The 17,338-nt window shown below is 48.6% G+C and overlaps 1 protein-coding gene across 2 annotated transcripts in view; it reads left to right on the top strand.

The window, feature by feature from the left end:
- LOC115471609 (acylamino-acid-releasing enzyme-like) overlaps positions 1-17,338 on the top strand; it is a 342,862-nt gene that overhangs the window by 149,111 nt on the left and 176,413 nt on the right. For both annotated transcript variants that reach the window (XM_030205317.1, XM_030205316.1), the window contains exon 7: positions 13,507-13,644. In XM_030205317.1, coding sequence (XP_030061177.1) covers positions 13,507-13,644 — 138 coding nt within the window. The remainder of the gene's footprint in view (positions 1-13,506; positions 13,645-17,338) is intronic.

Genomic DNA, 17,338 nt, shown 5'->3' with positions numbered 1-17,338 from the left:
AAACAGGTGAGAGGCGCTGCACCGGCCATTGTGGTGGAGGGGGGGGGGTCCGGTGGAGGGGGGGAGCGGCGGGGACGAACTCAGGGGGGGCGGTGCACGGAGGTGGAGGAGGGCAGGAGGCGGAGCATTGCCGACTGAAGAAGAGAGAGACAGGAAGGGAGGGGGAGCCCAGCAACTGCAAAGGTTTCATTTTTGACAGCTTTTATTTCACAAACGGAGCAGCGGGGACTTCGGGGGGGGGGGGGAGCAAGGCAAGGCCGTCCATACAGGACGCTGCTGATGAGCGCCTTTGCCCCCTCCCGATCCTTTAATGTTTGTGGAGATATGCAGGGGAAAGTGGGGAGCCACGTGTTTGTGTTTTCTTTTTTTTCTTTTACGTTTCTGGCATGCGCAGAGCAGCCAGCATACCGCTTGGCTGCTCTGCGCATGCTTTACGAGCTGATTACCGACGGGGATTAGTGCATCGTTCTTTACAATACCGCACCGAACTTGTGCGACTTGTTTTTTTGGAGCATTGGTCGTTTTTTTTGCTTTTTTTACGTTTGGTTGATGCATCTGGGCCTCAAATACCACTGCCATTCCTTGTGATCTTGATCAAATCACTTAACACTCCATTGCTTCAGGTGCAAATTTAGATTGCAAGCCCTCAGGTACCAACCACATATGGGGACAGGAAAATACCTACTGTTCCTGAATGTAACTCGCCTTGAATTACTGAGAAAGATGTTGGCTAAATCAAAGACCAAAGGCCACCGTAGATGTTTAGAGGTATGATGCTGAATTGCTGTAGCTTTGTAAGCTTCTTTGAGCTCAGAAATTATTTTGGTTTGGATGCAACATTTATTTATTGGAGCTTTGAGGAAATAGCAGACTGTATAGTACAGAAATTGCAGTGCTATATTATATAGTGGACTAGGGAGAAAATGGTCAGTTATCATCGACTTTCTGAATCAGAGTCGACAGATTCCTTGCAGAATTGCTCCCTTCTTTCATCAGCCACATCCTCTCACATACCTTCCTAACACAGAAGACAGATTGTTCTAAACACATACTCATGTCAGATTTTGCTCTCCTGAATATTGATTCCACCCCTCCTGGCTCACTTCCTCCTGGTATCACTGCTCTTAAGGTGGCCCAGGCTGTTAGAGAGAGGCTTTTTTTAAGGGTGAGGGGCAGTGTTCTATAAACCCTGTCACAGGGAGCTATTCTATAACTGGGCATCAAAGTTAGGTGCTTAGATGCAGTGTGGTGAGTGCAAAATCTGGGTGCCAAGGTTCCATTATAGAATAAGAATACTAGTGTTAATTGACATCTTAAGTGCCTACAATTAGGCATGCCCTCTTATGCCTTGCTATTAACAGGTGTAAATTCCCATGCCTAAATGTGGCAGTTTAACATACTATATTCTGTAAGTTGAACATGTAAGTGGGAGTCCACCCATGTTCTACTCACACACATGCCCCTTTTGCATTTATGCAGTAAGCAAATTGTGCACCTAAATTATAGAAAGCATGCGCCTAGAATTGTGGGATAGTGTGGAATAGAAATCTTTTAAATAAATAAACAAGAACACTCAGCTATCACTTAGCACACACCCTTCTCTGCTCCTATGACTGTTTATGTGGCATCACTAATATTGTCCTCCTATGCTCTCCTCCTAGATTAATTTATTTACAACATTTTCTAACCCACACATTCTAGATTCTTACATCCATATTTGTTACCCAAGCAAACTCAATAACAAACCACAATAAAACATTGATGTTAAAATAACTCAACTCTCCTTGTTAAATATATTTAACTGCTGCTCCTTGTGATCTTGGGCAAGTCACTTAACCCTCCATTGCCTCAGATACAAACTTACATAAGCACCGCCACACTGGGAAAAGACCAAAGGTCCATCAAGCCCAGCATCCTGTCTCCGACAGCGGCCAATCTGGGCTTCAAGAACCTGGCAACACCCTCCCCCCCCACCCCACCCCCCAAAAATTAATAATGTTCAATTGACTTTTCCCTCAGGAATCTGTCCAAACCCCCTTTAAATTCCATAAGGCCAGCTGCTGTCACTACTTAGTTTGTGAGTCCTCCTGGGACAGAGAAATATCAAGTGAACCTGAATGTAACTCACATTGAGCTACTCCTGAAAAAGGTGTGAGCAAAATCTAAATAAATAATAAATAAATAAATATTAGAAACCAGTATATGTGCAACATCTTGCTCTGGTCAGCTATGCCTAATGAGAAAAATCTTACTCCAGTCCATAAACTTGCTCAAAAGGTAAGGTCTACAGCTCTCTGTTAAATACATCAACACTCTTTAATGATCTACTATAATAAAACTCACCCTCAACGTTCTGAAGACAACGTTCTGAAGTCACTCAGTCACTCACTGAAGGGTTCATGGATTCATGGTGGTGAAGCCACAACACTGACCATGTCTCTCTGCCCCGCCCTCGCATGACGGACCAATCAGAAAAAACACCCTCAACATTCTGAAACACAAAGGACCATCACAACACCGTTCCCAGGCAACACTAGGCAACGTAAGACGGACCAATCAGAGGAAACTACGTGACATTCTCCGAGGACAAGCAGGCTGCTTGTTCTCACGACTGGGTGACGTCCGCGGCAGCCCCCACCAACCGGAAAAGCTTCGCAGGACGGTCGGCACGCAGGGCACGCCCACCGCGCATGCGCGGCCGTCTTCCCGCCCGTGCGCGACCGCTCCCGCCAGTTCCTTTTTTTCCGCGTCTGGAGAGAGTCGTGCCTTTGCCGCTCTCTCTGTTTCAGCCGCCGGAAAGTCGATCGCGTTTACGCGGATCGTTTTTTCTATTTAGTTTTTGTACACCGCGTCCTCCGGTTTTTCTTTCTTAAAAAAAAAAAAAACTGAACGTGTGGAGCACGCTCTCCCTTTTTCCCTCGCTTCTAGCGGGGACGCCGCGTTGCGGCCTAGTGGCACAGAACCACCGCTGGAACGAGAGAAGAATATTCCTGCTGTGGGTATGTGCAAAAATAGACCGGGGGAGGGGGGGGAGAAAATTTTAAATGCCTAATGCCAGTACTGAAGAGTGCCAGAGGGCCTATAGCACAGACTATATTTGGGATTGCTTGACATGGAGTCAGAGGAGCCGGAAAACAACGTGCCTGTCACCATCTGGGACGTGGGCGAACAGGACAAGCTGCGGCCCAGCTGGAAGGATTACCCGCGACCCAGCCAGCAGCAAACAGCGACCAAGGAAGGGGAGGAGTACTCCTTCCCTGCCTAGGAATCGCTGGAGACTGGCTGCCAAACTAACGAAACAACCACACACCGACACACCACCTCCATCTTCAACAACCTGCACACACACCGCACCCTCACACACTCACACACACACAAAATAACTCTGTGACACATACACACACACACAAAAAACCCACATGCTAGCACCCGTTTCATTGGTTTCGGAAACGGGCCTTTTTTACTAGTGTTATATAAAATGGAAGGGTATTCCACAGTATTGGACCATGTACATCAACAGTTGACCACCTGTATTCCTCCAACTTGATACTCTTAAGTGAAGGAAACTCCTGTTGAAACTTAGTAGCTGACCTCAAAGCCCTAATAGGTTGAAATAACCATAAGATGGCAGCAATTATAGAAGAACCAGAACTGTTAAGGACTTTGAAGACCTGCAGCTAAACTTTGAACCTAATTCTTAATTCAATTGGAAGCCAATGTAATTGTTTCAATACTGGGGAAATATGCACATAACATGCAGTACCAGAAAGCACTCTTGCCAGGGCATTCTGCATGACCTATAATGCCCTAAGAGAATTCTTCAAAATTCTAAGTAAAAGCCCATTATAATAATCAAAGTATGGACTAATCAAACTTTGAACTGTATTCTAAAATGATCTGGTGTCAATAAATCTCTGTCTATGAATTTTCCCTCTGTTTTTTGTAGCCCAAATGTATGACCCTGCATTTTTTAACATTAAATCTTAGTTGCCAATTTCTGGACCATTCTTCTAGCTTTGTTAGATCCCTCCTCATGCTATCCACACCATCTACTCAGTGGCGTACCAAGGTGGGGGCGGTGCGTTCCGGGTGCATGCAGCGGGGGGGGGGGGGGGGGGTGCCGCGGCGCGCGCCTGCTCCGAGTTCGCTAACTTCGCTCGTTCGCTGCAGCTCCCTCTGCCCCGGAACAGCTTACTTCCTGTTCCGGGGCAGAGGGAGCTGCAGCGAACAAGCGAAGTTAGTGAACTTAGAGCAGGCGCGCGCTGCGGCACCCCCCCCCCCCCAGCGGCGTGCACCCGGGGGGGGGTGTCATTTCGCCGGAGGAGGGGGGGGAGGTGTCATTTAGCAGGGGGGGGGGGCGCATCGGCGATCCGCCCCGGGTGCCATCCAGGCCAGGAACGCCACTGCATCTATTCTATTACTGAGTTTTGTATCATTTGCAAAGAGGCAAATCTTACCCGACAGCCCTTCTGCAATATCACTCACAAAGATGTTAAAAAGAGCCAGGCCATGGACCGATCCCTGCAGTACACCACTGATAATTTCCTTTTTCTCAAGAGTGTACACCATTTACCACTACACTCGGTCTCCTTCCAAAACCAGTTTCTAACCCAGTTAGTCACTTTTCCAGACCTAGGGCACTCAATTTATTTATCAGTCACCTATGTGAAACTGTGCCAAAGGCTTGCTCCCCCTAAATCCAACTGTTTGGTCACTCAGTCAAAGACGTTAAATCAGATTAGTCTGACAAGACCTTCCTCTAGTAAAACTGTGCTGCCTTGAGTTCTGCAATCCACTTGACTCCAGAAACCTCTCTATCTTCTGTTTTAGAAGCATTTCCATTAATCCAGTGGCGTACCAAGGGGGGGGGGGGCGGTGGGGGCGGTCCGCCCCGGGTGCATGCCGCTGGGGGGGTGCCGCGGCATGCGCCTGTGGGCTCCGAGTTCGCTACGCTAACTTCGCTGGTTCGCTGCAGCTCCCTCCCTCTGCCCCGGAACAGGTTACTTCCTGTTCCGGAGCAGAGGGAGCTGCAGCGAACCAGCGAAGTTAGTGTAGCGAACTCGGAGCCCACAGGCGCGCGCCGCGGCACCCCCCCCCCCCCAGCGGCGTGCACCCTGGGGGGGGAGGTGTCATTTCGCTGGGGGGGTGCATTGGCGATCCGCCCCGGGTGTCATCGAGGGTAGGAACGCCACTGCATTAATCTCCTGTTCACAGAAAGTGGCTGCTTGGTTTCACCCTGGATTACACCTTCTGAAAAACAGGTGAAACAATTGGAAAATCTCTGGTGTAAATTTTGCTCCCTTTCTAGCCAAGATCTATTCCCAACTAAATATCCTATACAATAATTCTCACCTCCAAAGTTCTGTCTTGCCTGGGACTGTGGCTCCCTCGGAGGTGGTCAGGAAGGCTCCGTAGATCAGACAGAGACGTCACTGGCAGCGTTATGACGTGGTTCTAGCAGACCAACTCCGAGGGAGCCACGGTCCCAGGCAACACAGAACGTTGGAGGATTAGAATTACTGATAGTGCTGCTGAAGGAGCTCTGTGAGGAAAATGTGGAGCGCATGAGTCGAACATAATGGCACCGCAAACACCCCCATTCCCCCACTCTGTCTTTTCAGACCCCCCCCCCCTATTCCCCCCCTCTCTGGCCTTCCCCTTCGTAAGAGCCGGCTGCTTAAACGTTTTTACCTCCTGCATGCAGGGACGCCGCTTCAGACAGACTCTTCTTTCGCTTCTGTTTCAGCTGTTCCTGTGGTCCCGCCCTTGAGGGCGGGACCACAGGAACAGCTGAAACACAAACGAAAGAAAAAGCTGTCTGAAGCGGCGTCACAGCGTGCAGGAGGTAAAAACTTTTAAGCAACAGCTGGCTCTTACGAGGGGGAGGGCCAGAGAGGTGGGAAGAGGGGTCTTGAAATGACAGGGGAGGGAAGGGGGGGTCATGAACGACACGGGGGGGGGAAGAAAAAGCTGTCTGAAGCGGCGTCACAGTGTGCAGGAGGTAAAAACTTTTAAGCAACAGCCGGCTCTTACGAGGTGGGGGGGGAGAGGCGGAATGGGAAGGGGAGAGGGGGGATGGGAAGAAGTGGGAGGGGGGTCCTGGAACTAAGATGGGAAGAAGTGGGAGGGGTTTCTGGAACTCGGACGGGTGGGGAGGGGAGGAGGTTCTGCAAACTCTCGGTCTCATACACTCTCGGTCTCACAAAGAGTCTGTATATTGCACACATACTCTCACACTCGCTCTCTCTCACACACACTCTCTCTCTCTCACACACACTGTATCTGTGTGAAACACACTCTCTCTCTCTCTCTCTCTCTCTCTTTCACACTCACTGTGTCTCACATATGCACTCGCACACACTGTCATTCTGACACACACATTCTCTCACAGACACACTCGCACCCAGTCTCACTCTCTCTCTGTCACACACACACACTCGCACAGTCACTATCTCTATCTCACACAGTCACTCTCACACACACACTCTCTCAAACATACACACTACGAGGAAAACCTTGCTAGCGCCCGTTTCATTTGAGTCAGAAACGGGCCTTTTTTACTAGTAGGAAATATTGCTGGGCTCTTTTAAAGGCCAAGCAGTCTTTTCTTGACAATATTGGGGTTAATATTCAAAGCGATTAAACTGGCAAGTAGAGGCTCCTGGTTGGTTAAATTGCTTATGCAGGGCTATCTGCTGATATTCTGCAGCACCTAACTGCATAAGTGCTGACTCTGACCCTGGACTGTCCACAAAATAGTTGGTTTTCAGTTAGGTGGTTAAATGCTGAATATTGGCACTTAACTGGATAAGAGATAGCCTTTGCATTAACCCGGATATTCAATGCTGGTGCCTGAATGTGGCCAGGCATTGAAATCCAGGCATAACACCAGTGGCGGTCAAAAAAATACTGAACTCTTAAATTTAGGAGCATAAAAAGTAGGTGGCAATGGGTGGATTTAGGGCAAAAAGAAGTTAGGAGCTTAGCACTGATTTTCAATTCTAATGCCGCTATGATGAAACAGGAGACTACCTTGACACAGTGCACAGCGAAACATAGACCTATGTCAGTGGAGAATCGGGTCTCCAGTACGAATTCTACTAAAGCTGAGAAAGCTAAGTACTCTATTGAAGATTAGAATTATAATTAAGAAATCTCTATGTAACTGAAAAATAGATAAAAAGAAAGATATGAACTTTGAAAATATTTGTATTAGGATCAATGAGGATTGCAGTGGTGCCCTTTGAAATTTGCTTGGCTCAGTTTAGCCAATACGGACGCACACACGCTGATCTGATGATCCTATTGAAAGAAAATCTGCCTAATTAGACCTTTATGCATTAACTAAATATCTATTTAATGTGAAGCTAAGTATAATGAAGTAGTATTCTTGTCATTTACATGTATAAGTGAAAACTGGTGCATAAATGAGCAGTTTCAGCTAGTGCTAATCCGTAATTATTAGTTGATATTTGATGGTGTGTACTTTGCAGGTGGGTGGGGCACAGATTTATATGCTTAGATTATAAAATACGATAATTTATATGTGTACTTTCACAATCTAGGCACAAGAATGTAGATCAGCTCTATGGCTCGAGTACATATTCACACCTAAAATGTACACAAGTAGTTGACGTGGAGGGGCATTTTCGAAAGGGACATCCAAGTTGCGATTTGGACATCCTTGCAAAACAACAAAATCCAGGGGCGGGGAAACCCATATTTTCGAAACAAGATGGACGTCCATTTCGAAAATACCGTCAGACATCCAAATCCTTAAATTTGGACGTCCCTAGACATGGACGTTTCTGACTCGTCGATTTTCGAAACCAAAAATGTCCATGTCAAAAACGGCCAAATGCAAGCCATTTGGTCACGGGAGGAGCCAGCATTTGTAGTGCACTGGTCCCCCTGACATGCCAGGACAGCAACCGGGCACCCTATGGGGCACAGCAGAGGACTTCATAAATTGCTCCCAGGAACATAGCTCCCTTACCTTGTGTGCTGAGCCCCCCCCAAAACCCACTACCCACAACTGTACACCACTACCATAGCCCTTGCGGGTGAAGGGGGTACAGTGGGTTTGTGGTGGGTTTTGGAGAGCTTGCTGTGCTCTCCACAAATGTAACAGGTAGGGGGGTATGGGACTGGGTCCGCCTGTCTGAACTTAGATTATAAAATACGATAATTTATATGTGTACTTTCACAATCTAGGCACAAGAATGTAGATCAGCTCTATGGCTCGAGTACATATTCACACCTAAAATGTACACAAGTAGTTGACGTGGAGGGGCATTTTAGAAAGAGACATCCAAGTTGCGATTTGGACGTCCTTGCAAAACAACAAAAGCTAGGGGCGGGGAAACCCATATTTTCGAAACAAGATGGACGTCCATTTCGAAAATACCGTCAGACATCCAAATCCTTAAATTTGGACGTCCCTAGACATGGACGTTTCTGACTCGTCGATTTTCGAAACCAAAAATGTCCATGTCAAAAACGGCCAAATGCAAGCCATTTGGTCATGGGAGGAGCCAGCATTTGTAGTGCACTGGTCCCCCTGACATGCCAGGACAGCAACCGGGCACCCTATGGGGCACAGCAGTGGACTTCATAAATTGCTCCCATGAACATAGCTCCCTTACCTTGTGTGCTGAGCCCCCCCCCAAAACCCACTACCCACAACTGTACACCACTACCATAGCCCTTGCGGGTGAAGGGGGTACAATGGGTTTGTGGTGGGTTTTGGAGAGCTTGCTGTGCTCTCCACAAATGTAACAGGTAGGGGGGTATGGGACTGGGTCCGCCTGTCTGAAGTGCACTGCAGTACCCACTGAAACTGTTCCAGGGACCTGCATGCGCTGTCATGGGCCTGAGTATGACATCTGAGACTGGCATGACATATTTTTAAAGATATTTCTTGAGGGTGGGAGTAACATAGTAGATGACAGCAGAAAAAGACCTGCACGGTCCATCCAGTCTGCCCAACAAGATAAACTCATATGTGCTAGTTTTTTGTGTATACCTTACCTTGATTTGTACCTGTCTTTTTCAGGGCAGGGGGTTAGTGACCACTGGGGGAGTAACGGGAGGTCATCCCCGATTCTCTTCGGTGGTCATCTGGGGCACCTTTTTGTGCCTTAGTTGTAAGAAAAACAGGGCCGGGTGAAAATGTCCAAGTGCTCGTCTGGGATGTCCTTGTTTTTTTCGATAATGGGTCAAGGATGTCCAAGTGTCAGACACGCCCAAGTCCCGCCCAAGTCCCGCCTCTGACACGCCCCCTTGAACTTTGGCCGTCCTTGCGACGGAGTGCAGTTGGAGACGTCCTAAATCGGGTTTTGATTATACCAATTTGGACATCCCTGGGAGAAGGATGTCCATCTTCCGATTTATGTCGAAAGATGGACGTCCTTCTCTTTCGAAAATGAGCCCCATGGTATGCTAGTATTCTATAAAGAAAGGTAGTGCCTACTTTTCTTTGTAAAATAAGCATTGAATAAGCACATTTGTGGCATTTAAACATAGGTGCTGATTTATAGAATTACCCTTTAAGTGTGCATTAATACGCTATTGCATTCAATGCAACAAAAATATTCACAACTGTTTGTGTCCTTCAATCTGAAAAATCCAGGCACTCAGGTTTCAGAGCATACCTAATAAAACAGCTGGAGCTACAGCTACCTTCCAGGCGGGCTCAGGCTTCCGTTTTGGCACCGACAGGTTCACAGGCTTATCTCCACACCGGCACTGGCTCCGGTTTTACCAATGGCTGCCCTCGATCATTGGTCTTGCTGCAGCAATAGAGTGCACTGGTATTGAGCATGCTTGTGTCAGCCAAAGCACAGCTCTAGCCTTTGGAGGCCCATGCCATTGCCTCAGCAGACATCAGAGTCTGTACCTTCCCATGTTGTATCTCGCTCAACATCATGGGAGGAAGCTTTCTCAGGTTGGGTAGTGCATCCTCATCTCTGCACCCTGACCGGCCTGGACATTCCTTCAGTAGACCGAGGCAGGTGAGGACTCATTTCTTCCAGGAGGAGCTCTTTGAGACGGAAGGGTTGTGGAACTCTGATGAAGAGCCAGACTACTTCTCAGAGAAGAGGTCTTATGATGTCCCCTCAGATCCCTTCCCTCCACAAGAGAGAAGGAAGTACCCTCGAGGGTCTCTCCTTTACTGGTTTTGGTTTGCAGAGGACGTCTGTTCTCCCCTTTAAGTTAGAGACCGAGGATGAACCTAGGACAGAGATATTGACCATTCTGCATCTGACTCCCCCCCCCCCCCCCCCAAAGGGAGGTAGTCACTGTATCTCTCCATGCTGTACTCAGGGATGCAAAGATGAAGAATTGGGAGACCTCTCTCCCTGCAGGTTGTCCCTAAGAAGATGAATTTGATGTATCGCATCCCAAAAAATCCCAGATTCAAGAATTTGCCACACCACTCCATGGTGGTCAAATCTGCTCTCAAGAGGGTCAGAAGTTCCAGGACTCATGCCTCAGCTCCCCCAGGCAGGGAGGCCACTACCCCACATTATCTCCACAGACATGCAGGCTCAATATGGCTTATATAAACCGGAGAGAGAGAGAGAGAACTCCGGAGATATCAGATGCAAATGAGAATAGTAGAGTAGAAGGGCAAGAAAGAAAGGAAACATTACATATAACAGTACAAAAGATTAGGACTAAACAGGATCCACGTATGCCAGGTGGTAGAAGAAATGGCCTACATTGTTCCCAGAGAAAATGCTTTGGCAAACAGATGTGTTTTTAGTGCCTTGCGAAAGGTCAGTTAGTCCCTCAGACTGGTGATGTCTCTAGGAAGTGCATTCCATAGCTGCGCACTGATGAAGGGAAAGCTTGATGCCTGAATAGATCCGTGCTTACAGCCTTTCCAGCTGGGGTAGTGCAAGGTGAGATATAATCTGGAAGATGGGTCTGCATTTCTGGCCGGCAAGTCAATCATATTCAGCATATAACTTGGGACTTCCCCGTTGATGATTTTGTGGACCATGTTGCAAACCTTGAATTCAATACGCTCCTTAATCGGATGCCAGTGAAGTTTAGCAAGAAGAGGCATCAAGCTATCGAACCAAGCTTTATTAAAGACAAGCCTAGCCGCCGTATTTTGGACAGTCTGTAGCTTTCTTTTGGGATGAAAGTGTTTCAGGCCTTGATACTCATCTCCCGCATTCAGGCCTACGAGCTCTACACTAGCCTGTACTTGAAAACCTTAATGTGAAGTATGCTAGACTTTGTGGATACACTTCCACCAGAGCAGGTTGCAGAGCTTCCCCAGCTGGCCACGCAGCAGGAATGCAAGACATACCTGGCCAGGGGCACGTTTGATACATTTGATATTGTATCCAGGCTCTCTGCCTTAGGTGTTGGGATGTGTAGAATCTCATAGCTGCGTGTCTCAGATCTCAAACTAGTGGTTCAAGAGAGATTAGAGGACATTCTGTGCCGAGGAGATAATCTTTTTGGGGACAGGGTGAAGGAGCTTGTGGACCTCATTAAGAAACATTCTGGCACTATCAAGACCCTCTCTTGGGAGCATCCTTCTGTGACTACCTCTTGTCGGAGGTTTTTGACTGGGTGTCATAGGAGTGCCTACTCCTCTCAAAGGCATAGGTTCACTCCTTCTCCCTGTTCACTTCCAACAGGCCCAGCCTCAGTGCTTCTGGCCCAGACAGCAGCGCAGCCCGAAGCCCTAGCCAGTTCCCTAGTCAAAACGGGATGAGCTTTTGACTGGCTCTGAGAGAGCATAGCTGCCATCCACGTAGCCATTCCGGACAACCTACCAGTAGGGAGGAGGCTGTAACTTCTGACCAGGGTTGTTCCAAATTGTCTGCTATGGTTATGCCCTCCGTTGGCACAAACATCCATAAAATTGCCCACCGAGAGCATTTTAGCTCTCTGCACAAGGAAGTATTTGCAGAGGAACTCTCTGTCCTTCTGAAGGTGAATGTGGTTAAGCCCATTCCACCAGGGCAGGAAGGGAAGCGATTCTGTTCCAGGGGGATCTTGTCCCATCCTAGACCTCAGAGTCCTTAACAAGTATCTGGTCATGAAAAAGTTCAGGATGGTTTTCCTGGGCACCCTTTTCCCTATGATTCAGGCGAACGATTGGCTATGCTCTCTGGACAAAAAGGATGCCTATATCCACATTCAGATACTTACCAGTAAACTACTTTGATTGTAACCACAGAAAGCTGGTATAACAAATTCCATCCCATTTCCCTTTCATCCACATCACTCCCAATTTGGCTCACACACTTCTCCGGTAGACCATTCACACTAATTTGACCCTGGGACTACCATTCCAAATTCTTCCAACTCAGAAGGTCGTAACCACAGATGTGTCCAACCTGGGCTGGGGAACCCATGTAGATGCATTCACACCCAAAGAATTTGGTCCACCCAGGAAGCTTTGCTACACATCAACTTTCTGGAGCTCCAGGCGATTTGAAACGCTCAGAGACGGCTGTTGAACCAAATTATCCTGATTCAAACAATCAGGTTGCCATGTGCTATGTAAACAAGCAAGGGGGTACAGGATCCTATCCCTTGTGTCAGGAGGCAGTTGGAATGTGGACCTGAGCCACCAGTTACGACATGGATAGATCCCATTTGCTAGCTGTAGAAGTTTGATCACTTAGGATATAATTTCAAATTCCAGTCTCAATTTTCACATTCTAAAGTTATCTATTTTTGTGTGGATAACTGACCATTTAGTCCTACTCTGTTTCCTGTCTTTTAGCCAGTTTGCAATCCACAGAAGGATTATTGCTCAAAGTAATCAAGACAGCAAGTCTTCCTAATGTAGATATACAGGATACAGATTTATTACTCATGTTTTCTAAATCCAAACTCAAGGAGGGTTACATGTTTAGGTACATAAGTTATTTCCCTGCCCAACCAGGCTTTCAATCTAAATTGTATCTGAGGCAATGGAGGGTTAAGAGACTCACCTACAGTGGGAGAATCAGGATTTTAACCCTGGCATCCCTGAGTCAGGACCATCTTCTCTAACCACTACCTACTTCTCCTCTCCAGATAAAAGTGTGCTACTGGAAAGAGATTGTGTCTGTCTGTCTGTCTGTCTCTCTCTTTTTATAGGAAGGGTGAGGGAGACTATATTCAAATTATTTTAATGGCTAACTAAGTAGTTATCCAGTTAAAATGGACTGAAAATTGCCCTCCTGCTTTGCAACTTGAAGGATCCAGACTGGAAAATAGGAGGGTCGGGAATGCGGATCCAGCGTTTTGAAATCCACACATATGGCATAGATGTAAAATCTTTATTCTTGCTGCAGAGGAGATGCAAGGTCCAAAGATTCAAATATATCTATGCTTTAGCCAGCTCCTGCATTTTTAAAGGGAAGCTACAATGTGGAGTTTTCCTTTGAAAGTTTGCTTGCATTAACTCTGCAAGGTTTCAGAATTCATTTTCTCTGTGTGCATTCAAAAAGGGGCTGGTATCCATATTCTTCTTTGTGTGCATCACAGGGAGACCAGTTTGTTTTACATGAGGACTGGGGAGAAGGTCTGGTGAATAAGAGTGTCCCTACCCTGTGTGTGCTGGACATTGAGAGCAGCAATATTTCTGTGCTTGAGGGAGTTCCTGATTACATCTCGCCAGGACAGGTGAGAAAAACATGAAACATCTGCATGTCTGAACCCTCAGAAGACACTACATAAGTACATACAAGCATACACTACATGGATACAGGATCCTTCTTTTCTTGTTTTTATCTACATTTCTGTTTATTGGGATCAGGTCATTAAGGGATTGATATTCAGCTTGCAGCAGGGGCGGACTGATCATAATAAGAACATAAGAGTAGCCATAGTGGGTCAGATCAGTGGTCCATTTAGCCCAATATCCTGTTTCCAACAGTGGCCAAGCCAGATCACAAGTACCTGGGGAGACCCAAATCATGGCAACATTCCATTTTACAAATCCCAGGGCAAACAGTGGCTTCCCCGTGTCTGTCTCAATAACAGACTATGGACTTTCCTCCAGGAACTTGTCCAGACCTTTTTCAAACCCATGTACACTAACCGCTGTTACTACATCCTCCTTAAAGAGTTCCAGAGCTTAGCTATTAATTGAGTGAAAAAATATTTCCTCCTATTTGTTTAAAAAGTATTTCCGTGTAACTTCCTTGAGTGTCCCCTAGTCCTTATACTTTTGGAACGAGACCACAGACCAGTTTTGTAGTGGCCCTCTGGACAAACTGCATCGTGTTTATATCCTTTTGTAGATGGCGGTCTCCAGAATTGCACACAGTATGCCAAATGGGACCTTACCAGAGACTTATACAAGGACACTATGACCTTTTTTTCCCTGCTGGTCATCCCTCTCCTTATGCACCTGAGCATCCTTCTGGCTTTCACGATTACCTTTTCTACCTGTTTGGCCACCTTAAGTTCATCAGACACAATCACCTCCAAGTCCCACTCTTCTTTCGTACACGAAGCACTATACCCCATATAGTGTACCGTTCTCTTGGATTTTTTTAACCCAAGTGCATGATCCTACATTTTTTAGCATTACACCTTAGTTGCTAATTATTGGACCATTCAAACTTTGCTAGATCTCTCCTCATGCTATCCATACCCTCTGGGGTGTCCACCCTATTACAGAGTTTGGCAAAGAGACAAACCTTACCAGGCAGACCTTCTGCAATATTATTATTATTATTATTGCATTTGTACCCCACATTCTCCGAGGACAAGCAGGATGCTTGTTCTCACTGATGGGTGACGTCCACGGCAGCCCCTCCAATCGGAACACTTTACTAGCAAAGGCCTTTGCTAGTCCTCGCGCGCTGATGCGCAACGCGCATGCGCGGCCGTCTTCCCGCCCGATCCGGCTCGTGTTCGTCAGTCTTCTTTTGTCCGCGCTCGGGACGGTCGTGTTTGCGCCGTTTCGCGCCCCTCAAGTTGACCCTCGCGCGTCTTTGAGCTTTTGCTTAAAAAAAAAAAAAAAAGGAACTTGGAGGAAGACCTTTTCGGTCGTTTCCCCCTTTTTCCCGTGTTTCCAGTTTTTGCCCCGCTAAGTTTCCTTTCGTTTTCGGGGTAGGCCCTTTTTGAGGCATCGGTTCGAGTTTTTCTCTCCCTATTTTTGGTGCCTTTACCGCCATTACGAGTTTTGATTTCGCCGGCGTGATTTTTCCGCCCATGTCATCGAAGTCTTCCAGCGGCTTCAAGAAGTGCACCCAGTGCGCCCGGGTAATTTCGCTCACTGATAGGCACGCGTCGTGTCTTCAGTGTCTGGGGGCTGGGCACCGCCTGCAGGCCTGTAGTCTTTGCGCCCTTTTACAGAAAAGGACTCAGGTAGCGAGATTGGCCCAGTGGAATGTGTTGTTCTCGGGCTCTTCGTCGGCAACAGCACCGGGGGTATCGAGTGCATCGACAGCTTCAAGACCTTCGACCTCGGCATCGACTGCATCGAGGCATCGACCCTCTGCATCGTCGGTACCGAGACATCAAAAGGCTGCGTCGGTGGTGCCGGGACCTCCACTGTTGCTGATGTCGTCGGACGGTGGTGCTTCGACTGGAGTGCAGGTGAGGGCTGTCCATTCCCCTGCTGGTGGCGGTGAGCCTTCAGGTGGGTCTCCCCCTATCCTGAGGGCTCCTGCGGTGCAGCCCCCCCGAGACCGACCTTCTTCGGCCTCGGCCCCGAGGAAGCAACGGTTGGATTCTACGTCCTCCTCGTCGGTCCCGGGAAGTTCCGGTGACATGCTTCATTTGAAAAAGTCAAAGAAGCATCGACACCGGTCTCCTTCCCGCATCGGTACCGAGAGCTCCGGGTTGCCGAGGGAGTCGGCACCCAGTAGGCATCGGCACCGGGAGGACCGCTCACCCTCTGTTCAGGAGGTGTCGATGCGCTCCACCTTGGACAGCCCGGAACAGCCTCCATGCCCGGAACAGACTCTGACTTCGACGCCTGCATCGGCTTCCATGTCTTTCTCCACAGCCGCTCTGCACGAGAGTCTCCGGGCCGTTCTCCCAGAGATCCTGGGAGAGCTGTTGCGCCCTTCCCTCCGGTACCGGGGGTGCTTGCGCCTCCGGTACCGTCGAGTGAGGCGCCGGCTGGCCCCTTGCCCGGGGTGAGGTCTCCGACATCGGTGCCGCTTGCGGTACCGACTGCGGTCGCCTCCCAGGAAGGCTCCCCGACGACGTCGGCGGAGGGAGCTTCGCCGGTGCGGGCGAGGGAGTCTACCTCTCGACGCTCCCACCGTGGCGGTGTTTCCACGGAGTCGAGTCGGGCACGGCTTCAGACGCAGGTTTATGAACTTGTGTCTGATACCGATGGTGAGGCCTCGTGGGAAGAGGAAGAGGACATCAGATATTTCTCTGACGAGGAGTCTGATGGCCTTCCTTTTGATCCCACTTCCTCCCCTAAAGAAGGCTAAGAGTTCTAGGGAGCATGCTTCGGCGCCCCCGGGCAAGGACTCTAGAACCTTAGACTCCTTTGGGAGGAAGGCCTACCATTCTTCTATGCTCATGGCCAAAATCCAGTCTTACCAGCTCTACATGAGCATACACATGCGGAACAATGTGCGGCAGTTGGCAGGCTTGGTGGACAAGCTCCCTCCTGAGCAAGCCAAGCCATTTCATGAGGTGGTCAGGCAGCTGAAGGCGTGCAGAAAATTCCTGGCCAGAGGGGTATATGATACCTTTGATGTCTCGTCCAGGGCTGCTGCTCAAGGTGTGGTGATGCGCAGACTCTCATGGCTGCGTGCCTCCGACCTGGAGAATAGGATCCAGCAGCGGATTGCGGTCTCCCCTTGCCGAGCGGACAATATTTTTGGAGAGAAAGTCGAACAGGTGGTAGAGCAGCTCCACCAGCGGGATACCGCTTTCGACAAGTTCTGCCGCCAGCAGCCTACAGCATCTACCTCCTCAGGTAGACGTTTTTATGGGGGAAGGAAGACTGTTCCCTACTCTTCTGGTAAGCATAGGTACAATCCTCCTTCTCGACAGCCTGCGGCCCAGGCTAAGCTGCAGCGCGCTCGCTCTCGTCAGCAGCGTGCGCCTCAGCAAGGCCCCTCGGCTCCCCAGCAAAAGCAAGGGGCGAGCTTTTGACTGGCTCCAGCAGAGCATAGCCGACATCAACGTGTCAGTGCCGGGCGATCTGCCGGTCAGGGGGAGGTTGAAAGTTTTTCACCAAAGGTGGCCTCTCATAACCTCCGACCAGTGGGTTCTCCAAATAGTCCGGCAAGGATACACCCTCAATTTGGTTTCCAAACCTCCAAATTGCCCACCGGGAGCTCAATCCTACAGCTTCCAGCACAAGCAGGTAATTGGACTGCAAAAGAGCATTGGCCTT

Source organism: Microcaecilia unicolor, chromosome 6 (assembly GCF_901765095.1).
Source record: "Microcaecilia unicolor chromosome 6, aMicUni1.1, whole genome shotgun sequence".
NCBI lineage: Eukaryota > Metazoa > Chordata > Amphibia > Gymnophiona > Siphonopidae > Microcaecilia > Microcaecilia unicolor.
This window is presented reverse-complemented; position numbering and strand designations above follow the sequence as displayed.